The sequence below is a fragment of the Balaenoptera physalus genome, assembly GCF_965194825.1.
Source record: "Balaenoptera physalus genome assembly, chromosome: 10".
Lineage (NCBI taxonomy): Eukaryota > Metazoa > Chordata > Mammalia > Artiodactyla > Balaenopteridae > Balaenoptera > Balaenoptera physalus.
In genome coordinates this window covers 107931680-107946857 of record NC_138889.1, presented here as the reverse complement: position 1 = coordinate 107946857, position 15178 = coordinate 107931680, and the positions used below count along the sequence as shown (strand labels likewise).

At 44.6% G+C, this 15178-nt stretch overlaps 1 protein-coding gene across 2 annotated transcripts in view; it reads right to left on the bottom strand.

The window, feature by feature from the left end:
• Positions 1 to 4250: 4250 nt before the first annotated feature.
• NPAS4 (neuronal PAS domain protein 4) overlaps positions 4251 to 15178 on the bottom strand; it is a 28920-nt gene continuing 17992 nt past the window's right edge. Inside the window, exons 2-8 of one of the 2 annotated variants that reach the window (XM_082477464.1) lie at positions 14664 to 14815; positions 14383 to 14485; positions 13991 to 14264; positions 13700 to 13809; positions 13218 to 13353; positions 11679 to 13096; positions 4251 to 10986 (exon numbers count right to left, since the gene is read on the bottom strand). In XM_082477464.1, coding sequence (XP_082333590.1) covers positions 10958 to 10986; positions 11679 to 13096; positions 13218 to 13353; positions 13700 to 13809; positions 13991 to 14264; positions 14383 to 14485; positions 14664 to 14815 — 2222 coding nt within the window. In that variant the 3' untranslated portion in view covers positions 4251 to 10957. Of the gene's footprint in view, positions 10987 to 11678; positions 13097 to 13217; positions 13354 to 13699; positions 13810 to 13990; positions 14265 to 14382; positions 14487 to 14663; positions 14816 to 15178 lie in introns of those variants that run through there. The other variant, XM_082477465.1, reaches the window with a different exon arrangement.

Genomic DNA, 15178 nt, shown 5'->3' with positions numbered 1-15178 from the left:
ATCTTTTCTACTTGTTTTTTTTTCTTTGTGTTTATATATCATACTTTAAGAAAAAAACAAATTTGGGTCATACTCTAGATACTGTTGTATTCTACTTTCACTTGTAACTTGGCAATTATTTAGAACATTTTTTCATTATTAATCATCTTCCTAAAACAATTTTTAATGGCTGCTTAGTATTCTGTCTTATGGGTAGGCCATTATTTAACCAAGTCCTCAACTGTTGGGTGGGTTTGTTGTTTGCATTAAAAAAAAAATACACACAACCCCGTGATGAACATCATTTGGTCCTCTGCTTCAGGGTCTCCCAAAACTTCAGTCAAGGTGTCAGCTGGGGCTGTGGTCTCATCTGAGGCTTGACTGAGGAAGGATCCACTTTCAAACTCACGTGGTTGTTGGCAGCATTTAATTCTTTCTGAGCAATTGCATGAGGGCCTCAATTTCTTGCTTGTTATCAGTCAGAGGCCACACTCAGTTCCATTCTCCCTAGCTGTGTTGTCTTGGGCAAGTTACTTAACTACTCTGTGCTTTAGATCCATCATCTGTAAGATAGAGAAAATAGTGCTTATCTCAAAAGGTTGAAGAAATAACTGCATATGTAGCCAGTTAATTTATAACAAAGGAGCCAAGAATGTACAATGGGGAAAGGACAGTCCCTTTGATAAATGGTGTTGAGAAAAGTGGACAACCACATGCAAGAGAATGAAACTTTAAAAATTAACTCAAAATAGATTAAAGACTTGAGCATAAGACCTGAAACCATGAAACTCCTAGAAGAAAACGGACTCCTTGACATTGGTCTTGGCAGTGAGTTTTTTTATTTGACCCCAAAAGCAAAGGCAACAAAGCAAAAATAAACAAGTGGGGCTACATCAAACTAAAAAGCTTCTGCACAGCAAAGGAAACCATCAACAAAATGAAAAGGCAATGTACAGAATAGGAGAAAAAGATTTATAAATCATGTATCTGATAAGGAGTTAATATCCATAGTATATAAAGAACTCATACAACTCAATAGCAAAAACAAAAAACAAAAAAACAACAATCGCACACACACATATACTCTAGTATCATTCAAGAACAAGCAATTCTTTTGCTTCGCATCTCCCTTTAGCCACTGCCCCATTTCTCTGTTTTCTTTCACTGTAACAGTTAAAAGAATTGTCTAAACAGACTGTCTATACTTTTCATCTCCCATTTACTCTTTGCTTGTAATGTTTTTTGTCTCAAAGTCTATTGTGTCTATTATTAAATATACCTACACCAATCTCTCTTTTGTTTAGAGTCAGCACAATATATCTTTTTTTTACATCCTTTCCACCTTTTCCTATTCTTATGTCTTAGATGTGCTTGTAACAGAATTAGTTGGTGTTGTAGCCACCTTCCAAAATGGCTCTCAAACCCGACCTCCTAGTAATTAACACTCCCCCACATCGTGCTGGGGTTAGTCTATGTCACCAAGACTGGCAGAAGTGCTGGCATGTCACTTCCAAGATTAGATCATCCTAATCCCCACAGCTCCCATCTTGGTTACCTTCTCTCCTTTATAGTTGCACCCACCCACCTCTCTCCTACTATCCTAATCCCTGGCAACCACTTTTCTGTTCTCTACCTCTAGTATAGGGAGGCCTTTGTCCTCATTTCTAGAATGTTATATGAGTGAACTCATACAGTATATGTCCTTTTGAGGTTTTCTTTTCTCACCCAGTATAATGCCTTTGAGATCCATCCAAGTTGTTGTGTATATTAATAGTCTTCCTTTTTTATTGCTGAATGGTATTCCAAGGTATGGATGTACTACAATTTGTTTAATCATTTATCTATTGAAGGGCTTTTAGTTGTTTCCTCTTTTTGGCTATTACAAATAAAGGTGTTATGAGCATTCTTGAAAGATGTAATTTTCATTCCTCTGGGATAAATGCCCAGGAGTGCAATTGCTGGGTCATATAGTAAGTGTATTTTCAGTTGTTTAAGAAACCACAAAATTATTTTCCAGAGTTAACTGTACATTACTTACACGGCACCAGCAGTATATGAGTGATCCAGTTTCTCTGCAGCCTCATCAGAACATGATGTTGTTGTTGTTATTATTATTATTTTAGTTGTTCTAATAGGTGGGTTGTGATATCTTGTTGTGGTCTTAATTTGTGTTTCCATAATGTCTAGGGTTGTTGAAAATCTTTTCATGTGCTTATTTGCTATATATCTATGTTCTTTGGTGAATTGTCTCCATTTTTGGGTCCATTTTCTTTTCTTTCTTTCTTTCTTTTTTTTTTTTTGGCTGCACTGTGTGGCTTGTGGGATCTTAGTTCCCCCACCAGGGGTTGAACCTGGGCCCTTGGCAGTGGGCCCAGTGAAAGTGCCGAGTCCTAACCACTGGACCACCAGGGAATTCCCTTTTGTACATTTTCTAATGAATTGTCGTGTTTTTCTTTAACTGCTGTGTTTTGAGAGTTTTAGACAGGAGCTCTTTGCCAGGTATGTGGTCTGCAAATACTTTCTCCCATTGTGTAGCTTGTTTTTTCATCCTCTTAACAAGATCTTTCACAGAGCAAAAGTTTTCAATTTCAATAAAGTCCAATTTATCAATTATTTTCTTTTATGGATCATGCTTTTGGTGTCATGCCTAAGAACTCTTCACCAAGCCCTTGGTACCTAAGATTTTCTCCTATGTTTTTTCCTAAAATGTTATATTTATGGCTTATTTTTAGCTCTCTGTCCACATCATAAAAACTTTATTATAGCTATGTCTTCTTTTTTTTTTTTAATTTGATAAGCAACTTTATTTATGAATCACCTGGGGAAATTTGTTAAAATGCAGAATTTAATTTAATATCTGAGGAGGGACTCACAATTTTGAATTTCTAACAAGCTCCCAAGGTGATGTCAGTGCTGCTGGTTTTTGGACCAAAACTCTGAATACCAAGGTGGGGAGAGATGAGATAGAAATAGAAAACAGAAGAAAGGAGAATGATGAGGTGAGGCAAAGAAAAAATACGGTTCATTTGAGGTCATGGCTAGGGATGGGCCACTTTACATGGACCATGGAGATCAGTAGGCTTTCTTCAAAAACTATACCTATTCTGCTATATCTTGGTTAGTTTTTAGATGGCAAAAAATTTCTGCTTCATTTACAGTCTTGTTAGTGTTAATTTTTCAGAGGGAGCTTGACGTTGCTACTGGTAGAAAAAAGAGTAGGAAAAGTCAGACATGTACAATGTTTTGAAGGACCAAATGTTACTCTTCCATTTGCATTCTCAGGTAGCTTCCAGAATCCTAGCATTTCCCCAGCTTGGTTATCCAGCCTGGCACATACTTTCCTCCTCCTTAGCTAGATATAATCTCCTTGTATGTTTGATGGGAACTCAGTTGGCCTTAGGGAAAGCATCTAATTCACTGAATTCACATGAATTTTTAACAACTATCATGCATTTAATCCTATTGGGGCACTTGCATTTTAGAGGAAGGACTGCTTATTCAAGAATAATAAATCTTAAATAGTGCATCATATTTGGGTGAGTCTAACTTTCCTGATCCTCATAAATAATCTCATGGACCACTGTTCTTCTAAGAATGGGAGATGTAACACTTACTCTCCTGGTGCTCTTACATGCAGTCTTCTCAAAGGATTATAAAAAATCATTCTGAAGTTTTACTTTTTTATAACAATAGTACAAAGAAGTTAAGATTTTGTTGACTCTCACTCTTAATATATATTATGTATAGATTCAACTCAACCTAGGTTTTAAGAAAAAAAGCCATGGCCATTTCTTTTTGAAAAGTTTATATATTGTTGCATTTTATTCCAAGTTTCCTATTTTAGTAATGTGAATGAGGTTTGCTGTCACCCCCTACTTCTGATGATATTAGTGACTTCCACACTGCACCTTTTATATTTTTCAATTTTTGTTGTACTTCTGCCACAGCTCCATAGTGAGAGGAGCAGATGATTTCTGGCTATCGTGTGGCTACTTCTTCCCCTGGACTATTTGGGTGTGCTCAGTTACAGCACTGTGTCAGGTGTCTTCCAACTAAACAATGATTACATTGCTTTTTTCGTCTATTCTGTGGATATCTTAGTCACTGGCCTGCAGCAAAGCTGGAATGAAATCTCAGAGGTATATTTCAACTTGCAAAACAATCATGAAGGTTGGCCTTGCATTTTCATAAGGCAGTTTGTGTTTCCTTAAGGAGTTCTTCTTATCCTGTGCCTAAATGGCTTTACTTGCCTCATGGGAATCAGTTGACTCTTTATGTGTGTGTGACCTCACCCAACCTTTTAAGAAACTATTTCTTGTTATTTTCAACTTTGGCATTTCCAGGCAAAGATTAGCATAGATTTTTGCATAGAAAATATGAGTCTGCTTCCCAAGCCTCCTAGCAGGGACTTTGTATCAAAAGTGAAAAGGAAAGAAAATGAAGCTAAAATCCTTATACATGGCTGCTTGGATGTAGCTAAGAAGCAATTTAGACATCCTGGTTTGCTTGTAAGTACATCATGGGTATATAGTGCCAATCTTAAATTTGAAGAAGTTAGAAATTAGCTATGTCTTCTTAAGCACCATGTCCTCTTAAACCATATCCAGAGTATAGTTATGTTTTACATTTAAGTCTGTGACCCATTTTGAGTTAGTTTTTGTATAAGGTATGAGGCTTAGGTTGAAATTCTTTTCTCCCCCACAAGGACGTCTAATTACCCCAGTAGCATTTGTTGAAAAGGTTATTCTTCCATTGAATTACTTCTGCACTTGATTTTCTTCAGCTCTGAAAATCTGGGGAAATTCAGTTCTGCCCCTCAGAGGTTTTGAGTTTAGCATTCATCCCCATGCAGATTTGAAATCTGGCTGATGTCTTGATGGGGAGACTGGTCCTGAGTTTCTGGCACTGTGTATGACATAATTATACTCCATATACAGTATATGCCACCAATTTTTATTTCAAATAATGATTTTTAATTACATGTGTTCATTATATCAATAGGGTGATTTTATTTTGCTCAAATAACTGAAATAGAAAATAATATTTTGGACTGTGTACTTTTACTAAAACTTGGCCTAGTATAGATTATAGTAGCCTGTGATACATTAAGATACCCACACGGTTTTCAGACAATGTACAAATAGGCCACTCAGCACATTGTTTTATAATTTTTTGCCCAAAAAAACCACCAAAAAACCCTTGATACGGGTTCCAATTTTCCATTTCCAATTGTTTTCCAATTGAATTTTTAATTTCAGTTTTCATATTTTTTATTGTATTTCTAGAAAATCTATTGGTTCTTTTTCAAGTCTGCTTATCACTGTTTTCATTTCATGTTCCCTGTAGATGTTCTTTTTTTTAGAACTTTGCATGTTTGAATCACTTCTTATTTATTTATTTATTTTTATACTTGCCTTGTGGACTTTATTTTTTTTAATTAATTTTTATTGGAGTATAGTTGATTTACAATGTTGTGTTAGTTTCTGCTGTACAGCAAAGTGGATCAGTTATATGTATACATATATCCACTCTTTTTTAGATTCTGTTCCCATATAGGTCATTACAGAGTATTGAGTAGAGTTCCCTGTGCTATACACTAGGTCCTTATTAGTTATCTATTTTATATATAGTAGTGTGTATATGTCAATCCCAATCACCCAATTTATCCCCCTCCCTTTCCCCCTTGGTAACCATAAGTTTATTTTCTATATCTGTGACTCCATGTCTGTTTTGTAAATAAGTTCATTTGTACCATTTTTTTTAGTGAATTACTTAATTTTTAAAAAAAATTTTTTTGCAATTTTATTTATTTATTTTTTTAAACTTATTTATTTACTTATTTTTGGCTGTGTTGGGTCTCTTGCTGTGCACTGGCTTTCTCTAGATTCGGGGAGTGGGGGCTGCTCTTTGTTGCAGTGGCGGGCTTCTCATCGTGGTGGCTTCTCTTGTTGCGGAGCATGGGCTCTAGGCGTGCGGGCTTCAGTAGTTGTGGCACTCGGGCTCAGTAGTTGTGGCTCACAGGCTCTAGAGCGCAGACTCAGTAGTTGTGGCACACGGGCTTAGTTGCTCCGCGGCATGTGGGATCTTCCCAGACCAGAGCTCGAACCCATGTCCCCTGCACTGGCAGGCGGATTATTAACCACTGCACCACCAGGGAAGTCCTACTTAATTTTTTAAAGTGTTTTTTGTTTGTTTGTTTTTAATATTTTTGGCCATGCCACATGGCTTGCGGAATCTTAGTGAAACCAGGGATTGAACCTGGGCCCTCAGCAGTGAAAGCACTGAGTCCTAACCACTGGACTGCCAGGGAATTCCCTGTGTTCCCTGTAGATGTTGTTGACTTTGTAATTAATTTCTTTAAACATGAAAAAATATAGTTGTTTTAAATTTAGTAACTGACCACTCTGATATATGTACTGTGTATATCTGTTTTGCTAGTTCTTGCTCATATTGTCTTGCTTCTTTGTGTGTCTGGTTATCTTTGATCGTGTCCTGCTCAATGCCTGTGACACATTATTTATGGAAGCTCCTTGAGGCCTAAGATGGATATGCCCTCATCCAGAGAGGTTTTCAATTAGTCCTGCCAGGCACGAGAGGACTACAAAAGTCCTGATATTCATCTCATCCCAGTCTAAATAAACAACAACTCTTCACCTGGTTACTAAATTCAGAGACACAAGACTCCTCTTTTTTCCTCAACCTCACCGTAAACACATTAGCAAATCATGTTAGTTCTGTCTCCAAAGTATCCCCAATCCAGTCATTTACCCCCATCTGTGCCTGGTGAAAGCTCTCATCCCCTCTTGCCTGGACCACTGCAGGAGCCCAGCTGGCCTCTCGGCTTCCTGCCTCTACTAATCCTTTCTCCACACGCTGTCAGAGCGATGGCTTAAACATGTGAATTAAATCATGTCATTCCCCTGCTTAAATCTCCTCAATCAATTCCTATCGCATGTGAAATAAAATCTAAGTTTCTTATTGTGGTGTAAGGCCCTGAGTAACCTTTTCCCTGCTCTCCAACCACTCTTCCTCTCGCTGGCCTTGATCCAGCCACACTGATTTCCTTGCTAGTCCTTAAACAAGTCAAAGCCTTTCCCATTTAAATACCTCTACTCTTGCTTTCCTTTGGCCTGGAACATTCTTACTCCTGTTCCTCGTCTTTGAGGTCTTAGCTCAATGTTACCTTCTAGGAAAGGGCTTCCTGTCACCCCACTCTAAGTTAGGACACTCTGAACCAGAGCTGTGGTTCTCTACCATAGCAGCCTGGCTCTGTCCCTTACTGCACATTCCGTATGCTCCTTTGAGACTTTACTTACTTTTTGTTACCTCTCCCCACAACTAGAATGTAAGCTCTGTGAGCCCAGAGACCTTGTCTGTCTTGTTCATTGCTGCATCCCCAGCACCCAGAAAAGTTCCTGGCACATGTAGTTATTGTGAATATTTACCACATAAAAAAATAAGGCTGCAGAGCCAGCCCTTGAGGTCAGTCTTTATGACCCCAAAACTTGTGCCCTTTCTCCTACATTCTGCTCCCAGGGCAGAGTCTGGAATCTGTGGGAAGGGACTTGGCTGAGGGTCAGATCTGGCTTCTGCAGCGACTCTGGGAGTGCCATCGGACAAGTCCTTTCCCCGCCTCTGGCCTCAGTTTATCCACCTGTGCTAAGGTATGACGCTCTGAGCCACAGGGACCTTGCCACTGACAGGAACAGAAGCAGATCCCTCTCTATCCAGCAGGTAGATCCATTGGCTCTTTTGGACTTGGCTGCCAGGTTCTCTCATTTTGAATGTTGAGATGTCTTCTCATCAAAACACACACTCTACTATCACCTACCGCCACGACCAAACACCAGTGAAGTGTTCACTTTTTGCTCACATTTTAAAACTTTTTAAATGTTCCTTTATTTAATTTTACTTGTTAAAGAAACTTTTTATTTCAGAACAGATTTAGATTTACAGAAATGTTGTGAAGATACTAGTTTCCATATACTCCACACCTATTATTTCCCCTATTATTAACATCATACACTTATATGGTACATTGGTCACATTAATGAGCAAATATCGATACATTATTATTAACTAAAGTCCACACTTTATTCAGGTTTCCTTAGTTTTTTATTTTATTTTATTTTTTTGGCCATGCCAGGGATCTTAGTTTCCAGACCAGGGATCGAACCCGTGCCCCCTGCAGTGGAAGCACAGAGTCCTAACCACTGGACCACCAGGGAATTCCTGGGTTCCTTTAGTTTTTAACCTATGTCTTTTTTCTGTTTCAGGATCCTATCTAGAATACATTACACTTTGTCGTCATGTTTCATTAGGCTCCTCTTGGCTGTCACAGCTTCTCAGACTTCCCTTGTTTTTGATGACCACCAGGGAGGTTTTAGGTTTTTTTTTTCAGTTGATGAACAGTTTTATTAGAAAATGAACAATTTTTCCCAGTTTTTTGAGACATAATTGACATATAACACTGTATGCGTTTAAGGTATACGACATAATGATTTGATATACGTATATATTTCAAAGTGATTGCCACAGTAAGTTTAGTTAACATACCAGAGGGGTTTGTAGATGGGACTCCAATATGTGTCTTGAGCTTATGGTCACTTAAGGTTCAAAGCTGAAAGATGCAATCCTTGGCCCTCTGGGGAACTCAGGCACAAAATTTTTGTGGTAGAAATTGGTAACTTCCTACTCAAGTCCTTAGGCTGATCTTCAGAAGTGTTCCTCTCGATAAAATATTTCTAGTGCACCTGCCGTGTGTTTGGCCCTGTGATCGGCACCAGTGGCGGGTGGAGCTGAGACAGGGCCCTTTTGGGGTTTCCAGTCCAGTTCTTTTGTTCAAGTTGGAGAATAGACGCACAGGAAGGCAGAGGGTAGCACTGCACCTTCCTGTTTCACCCAAGGATGTATCCAAGGTGGAAAAAAGGTGACAGGTCCCTGGAATGTCTTCCTTCCCATAGGACCTCTGAAGGGCACGGCCCCAGAGCTGGAGGATTTGGAATGAGAGGGGGTTTAGGGAATTCTCAGTGCTGTGCTCTCAGCTCCTGGAAACCAGCCCCCGTATTTCAGTGGGCTGGGGTGAAGGAGACTGGGGCCTGGAGTTTCCTTCCCCACCTTGAGAAAGAAACTTGTAAGCCTTTGTGGTCACCATTGCTTTCTAATTCAGTTTAATAACTTAAGTCCTTTCTGTGCTCCTCAGCTTATAAGAGGCCCCATCAAGTCCTAGCAGCATCTTTGGGAGGTCAGGGCCGTTTCTTTCAGCCCCATTTTACCTGTGAAGAAACTGAGGCTCACGTCCCGCTCGGCAGATAGTCAGTGGAGGTGGAATTTGAATCCAGGTCTTTCTGGCTCCTAATTTTCATTTCTGCCCCCACCATATCCTGTGGTTTTTGGCCCTCAAGCTTGGAGGAAGACAGTGTTTTAGGAAACTTTTTCTCTTGACCCGCTAAGTTATATTCTGTTCAGAAGTTTGGGGTCTGCTCCAGTTTGCAGACTGGGAGGGGAAGAGGTCCCTGCCCCAGCCCAAGCCTGCCCTTCTTGGGTAATCTGGCAGAGGGGACAGGCCAGGGCTTGGATGCAGATGACGTGGGTGTATTGCCCACCTGAGGCTCTCACTAACTGTGGGAGTAAAAAAATCACTTTTTACTTGTGATCCTCAGTTTCTCCATCAATGAAATGGTGCTTATACACCTGTCCAGAGGCTTTATTGCAGTGAATAAGTGATATAAAATTGTTTGTCAGCTGAAAGCCCCATTCAGGGATAAAAGTGGTGGTTATCATTTCCAATGAGAAGATCCAGAACCCTAAATCCAGGGAAGTTGCTTGCCTGTAGGGCCAGGCTGAAGAAAGAAACTCATGTCCTGAAACTTCAAACTCATGTCCAGGAAAATGTCAAGCTGAATCCCCTACCCATCCCCAGACACTTCTACTCCCTCCCATACTGGAAGCCCTGCAAGCCTGGAGCAGAGAGGAGACTCCAGTATCCTTTAGCGTTGGATGCCAAAGCATCTTGAAGCCAAGACGTAGCATCTGTTTCAGCTCCAAACTCTCAGCTTTTAGAACAGGGTGAGCCACACACAGAACACTCAGGTGTTGAGTGAATGAATGAATGAGTGCATGAGTGAATGAAGAAATGCCAGGGCTGTCAGCAGGTCCAGAGTTTACCTCCTAACCTCCAGGATCCCGTTGGGACCTCTCAACCTTCTGAGTTCACCACCCTTCCCTTTTCACAGAAGTGCATGACACCAGGTGTACCAAAAAGGCAAACTGGACTTTATTATAAAGTTGGCTACAAAGTCACCGCAGCACCACGAGGTGACCACCTGGGCAGTCCCAGGCAGTTGGGCAGCCGGGTGAGTCCCGCACCAGGTACACGCACTGGTGCAAGCACACGTGTGACGGCGGCAGGTCTGCCTTCCTCCATCGGAAAGGAACGTAGCGTCTCTTCGCGCCCCCCACCCCAGGCGCGGGGCGCAAAAGTCACAAGAAGGGCCGCCAGGGCGGCAGAGTCCATCGGAATTGAAATCCCGTTACTGGTGTGTAGAGAATTCTACGTGGGTGTCAAGAGCCCCTCAGGGCACAGGCTGGCCCAGGTGGGCACTGCCTTTCCCCACCAAGGCCCAGGGGTGGCTTGGCCCCCAGGAGTGGAGAACTGGCCCAGGCCCATGGGGCAGCGCGGGGCGGGGGAAGTGAGACTCCCCCATTCTCCGCTTGAAATCCCATTCAAGGAAACTCACTACGAGTGAATACAGATTGAAATGGAAACTGGGATCGCTTGATGTCTCTAAATTTTAAAAAGAAGCTCCCCTCCCTTGCCCTCCCACCTCCCCCCACCTCAAATCCTGCAGGGCCTGGGGAATCGGATCTATCCCCCTCTGGCCCCCAGAACCCCCCCAACAATCCCGGGGGGGTGGAGAGCGGCTCCATGTCTTGATGACAATATGCCATACTTGACGACGTTAAGTCACAGACTTATTCAAAACGTTGGTTCCCCTCCACTTCCATCTGCAGAGAGAGAGATAGAGAAAACAGTCAGTTAGGCCTATTAGGAAAGATAGGCTGAGGATGTGGTACACTGTTGGCACATAGTATGGGCTTCCAGTATACTGGTCCAATGACTGAATGATCACCAGAGGCTCAGAAGATAAGGGAGTAGTTTGGATGAATGGAGTGAAAATATGTCTGTGGTTTTGGAAAGGATGGAGCCATAGCAGGGACCCTCTGACGGGGCCAGGGGCTGAGTCCCACTCTCTTTCCCAAACTCCTATAAATTCTCACTCTGTATTCCCTTTAGGGGACAAAGAATACTGAGATAGAACTCTAATCCCTCTTCCATCAATTTGTTGTATAACCTTAGGGGAGTTTCTTTAACTTTGGGATCTTGATTGTCTTCATCTGTAAAATGGGGTGAGGATGGCTGATCTAGGTCCCTCATAGACTTAAGAAGCACAAACCATTATCCAAGATTCTCTTGCATCTTATCCCACACCCCTAATCTCTGCCCCCCAGGCCTACTTGTCCAGAACTTCCATATTGTTTTCATTAGTTCTTATCCTAACTGCTATCCTACACAGCAGGTGATGTTACTGTACTAATGAAACTGAGGAACAGAGAGGGCAGTTTACTCATCTAATTCCACCCAGCATCTCATTGGCAGGAGAGGAACTTGAGTTCTTGAACATTTTGGCTCAACTCACCTTCATGGAAGCTGTCTTGAACTTGGCTCTGGAGTTGATGCAACTCATCAGTAAACCCATCGTAGGGGAATGCTGAGACACCTGTCTCAAAGGCGGTTTCGTATGTGGCCAGGTCCTCCAGGAAGCTGCTATCTTCTGGGGACAGGTTGTTGCAAGGTGATGGGGCCCCTCCTGGGACTGCTGCCTCAGGATCCTCTGAACTCCATTCCCCATTGGGGTCTGGGGTAGAGAGATCCATGAAGATGTCTTCCACGGGCGTCTCTTCCAGGAATATATCAGGGTCAGCCAGGAAATCCAGATCCTGGCATTTCCAGGGTTTCAGGTCCAGGCTGAGCACAGGGGGGCCAGCTCCTGCCAGGGAAAGGTTAGCGTCCAGGGGCTCCAGCCCCCCAAGTGGCTCTAGCCCACCCGTGCCAGCCTCAGCTGAGAAGGGCCTGTCCATGCCCTGAGCCAACTGGCTGATCTGCTGGATGAGACGGTCTATCTCATTCTGCTCCTTCTCAGAATAGTGGAAGAAACTCTGCTTGACTGGAGAGGCCTCAGGTGTAAGCAGGCCTTCGGGCACCAGGGGAACATCCACAGAGAGGGGGCCCCGGAGCTGGGCTAGGGCCAGGAGTGTGCAGTCCCCATTACCAGGGCTGCTAGGACTTGGGGGCAACTTCTCATAGAGAAAACTGCATCCCTCCTGGGCGAAGTAAGTCTTGGTGGGATTGGGGCTCAGTTGCTCTGGGAAAGTTTGGCTGGGGCTGTTCAGGTGTGCTTGGAATGCTGTGCTTGGAGAATTCACCTGCTCACGGGCAGGGCTGTTCAGAGGCTCTGGGAAGGTGGCAGTGCTGGGAAGCAGCTGATCTGGGAAAGTGGAGGTGCAAGGATCTTCATAGCTTCTGGCTGAGGTTTCAGTCAGTTGGCCTTGTAGTGGGCTAGTCAGCGGATCTGGGAAAGTTGCACTGCTGGGCGTCAATTGATCAGAGAAGGTCACAGTGCTTGGAGTCAGCTGTTCTTGGAGAGAGCTGGATGGAGTGGGCAAGTGGGTCTGGAAGGGCTCATGAAGGCTGAAGAGGAAGGCACAGCCTCCCGGCTGGTGGGGCGTGTAGGGTGGGGTGCACACAAGATCCTTGCTCAGGTCTGCTTGAAGAGAAGGCTCAGGGCCAGATGGGAATGTCAGGTAACTGAAGCCAAGCTCTTTGGGGGGTCGGGGAAGTTCTTCTGGTGTTGAGACAGCACCCAGCTCAGGAGCACTGGGGAAATTGGTGCTTCGGGGAGGCCCCATGGTGAAGAGTGGATTAGGGCCAGAGCATTGTTCCTGGGAGAGGATGTTCTCCGGGAATGAGGGCAGCATGGTCGGGGTGCCCAGGACATAGGCTGCCTGGGTTTCTTCAGAGTTTAACTGCTGGCGGAGGCTCCAGGCTTCTGTATCACTGGAGAGGAGAGAAGAGGCAGCCGGTAAGGGTGTGGTGTCCATTCCCAGAGAAGTTCTCTGATTTGTATCTCCTCCATGTCCACCTCAGCTGCCTCCCAGGCCCCTGGCTTGCAGCTCACCTGATTGGGTAGTTATTGGCAGTAATGGGACCCTCCGGACCTTCTGAATATAAAAGGCAATAAATCCACGCCCAGCCTCCAGGCTTGGCCAGCAGTCTCACCACCATCTCTGCTTGAATATCTCCACTCTCAGCCACTGAGGGGAAAGAAGAGATGCAGAGTTAGGACGCCCATCAGACAGCACCACCTATACTCCCCCCTCGCTGACCTCTCCACTGAATTGGGATATTCATGACATCCTCTTTTCTGACTACCCTAACCTGCACCATTCAACTTCCCACTTTGACCTCACCACTCAGAGTCCCCCAGTTCTGATTCTATTCTCACCTTGACTCCTTACCCTAGTGTTCACCCTATAGCATCCAAAACTGTTAGCCTCTGATATCTCCCCAACATCAGTCTTGATCACAGCCTTTCTTGGTCAGGTTTCCCATGCCCTTTCCCAACTCCCTGTCTTGTCCTCAGCCTCTCTGGACACTCACACAGGCGGTAGTGTTGAGCAGAAGCGTGGCCCAGGTCCTCAGGGTGCAGCAGTCCATACCATGATTTACAGAGCAGTTCACTGCGCTCAAAGCCCAGGTAGATTAGGACACTGGGAAGGTGGAAAGGATGAGGTCAGCTTTCTGTTTTCCCTGCTTGATACCCAGGCATCTCACTCCCTCCCAGGTCTTCTGCACCCTTAGATCCCATCCTCCCTGTCCCTGACTCCAGAATCTAGGGTCCCCTCACCTCTGACATGCCTTTTCCCTGGGGTCTGAACACTCTGGGCTTACCTCTCTGAGATGTCCAGAAGGGCCAAGTCCTTAGCGTGATGGCTCTGGAACATGGCCAAGAAAAGTGAGGCAGGGCCAGGACCAGGACCAGGGCCAGGGCCAGGACGGGGTCTTGTCTCCAGTGGAGCACAGAAAGCTGTGAACACAGGATTTCCTGCCCAGTAGGCCCCAGGTGGGTGAGCGTGGAATCGGCCTCGAATAAGCACCAGTTTGTTGCCTGCACTCTGGCGCCTGAGGGACTTGGAGGTGTTGAAGCGACAGCGGAAGAGGCGATCTAGGTGAGTGAAGAGAAAAACTGGTAAGAGAGTGAATGGCTGAGAGAGATGGCAAATGCGAAGGAGCAGGGCAGCAGGAGGTATATTGGATTGAGGAAAGGAGAAAGGAGGTCTCACCATTATCCAGAGCAGAGGGCAGGGTGAGTTGCTGGCGCACAGTTAGGTGGTCAGCTGGGTCAATGATGTCGTAGATACTGTCACCCTGGGCAACCAGGTCCACCTGGAGAAAGGTAAAGGAGAGATGACCATTAATGAAGGCAGCAAGAGCCAATCCTTGGCACATAGCATCTTGTAGGCTATAACTTCCTCCCCAGTAATTCTCAGATTCTCAGAAGTGGAAAACTCATTGTGTTCCCATCTGTGCTGCAGTCCCAGCTGAAAGGATCCTCAGCACTCACCATGGAGTGGCCCAGATGCTCGCTCACACTCTCAGAGAGATATAGCAGCTTCCCCTCCGCCGTGAAAACAAGCAGGAATCCAGGTAGTGCTGCCACTATGTCTTCAAGCTCTTGAGCTGAGAGGAGCCCTGGGGGGCCCGCCAGAGGAGTGCCTGCAGAGTGAGAAGGTAGGGTGAGTCAGGAGTAAGACTGGGAAGCAAAACAGAAGTGAGAAAGACATGGACTGGGTTTCAGAAAATTCTGAGGAATTCCTCATGGACCTGCTTCTGCACACACCTGTTGACCTGCTGCCCGCAGCTCTTGCCCGGGGAACCTGTTACTGGATCTCTCCAGCCAGCGAGCCCTTCGACTTCTAAGTCGGGGCTGGGGCTTTGGCGGGTCTGGGTTTCAGAACCACGGACAGCGCTCCAAAGCCGACCGAGCGTTCAGCACCGCGGGCAGCGCCTTGCTACCCGGTGGTGCTGTCAGCACCGCGGGCAGCGCTCCACCGGCTGCAGAAGAGCCCTGCCAGTATC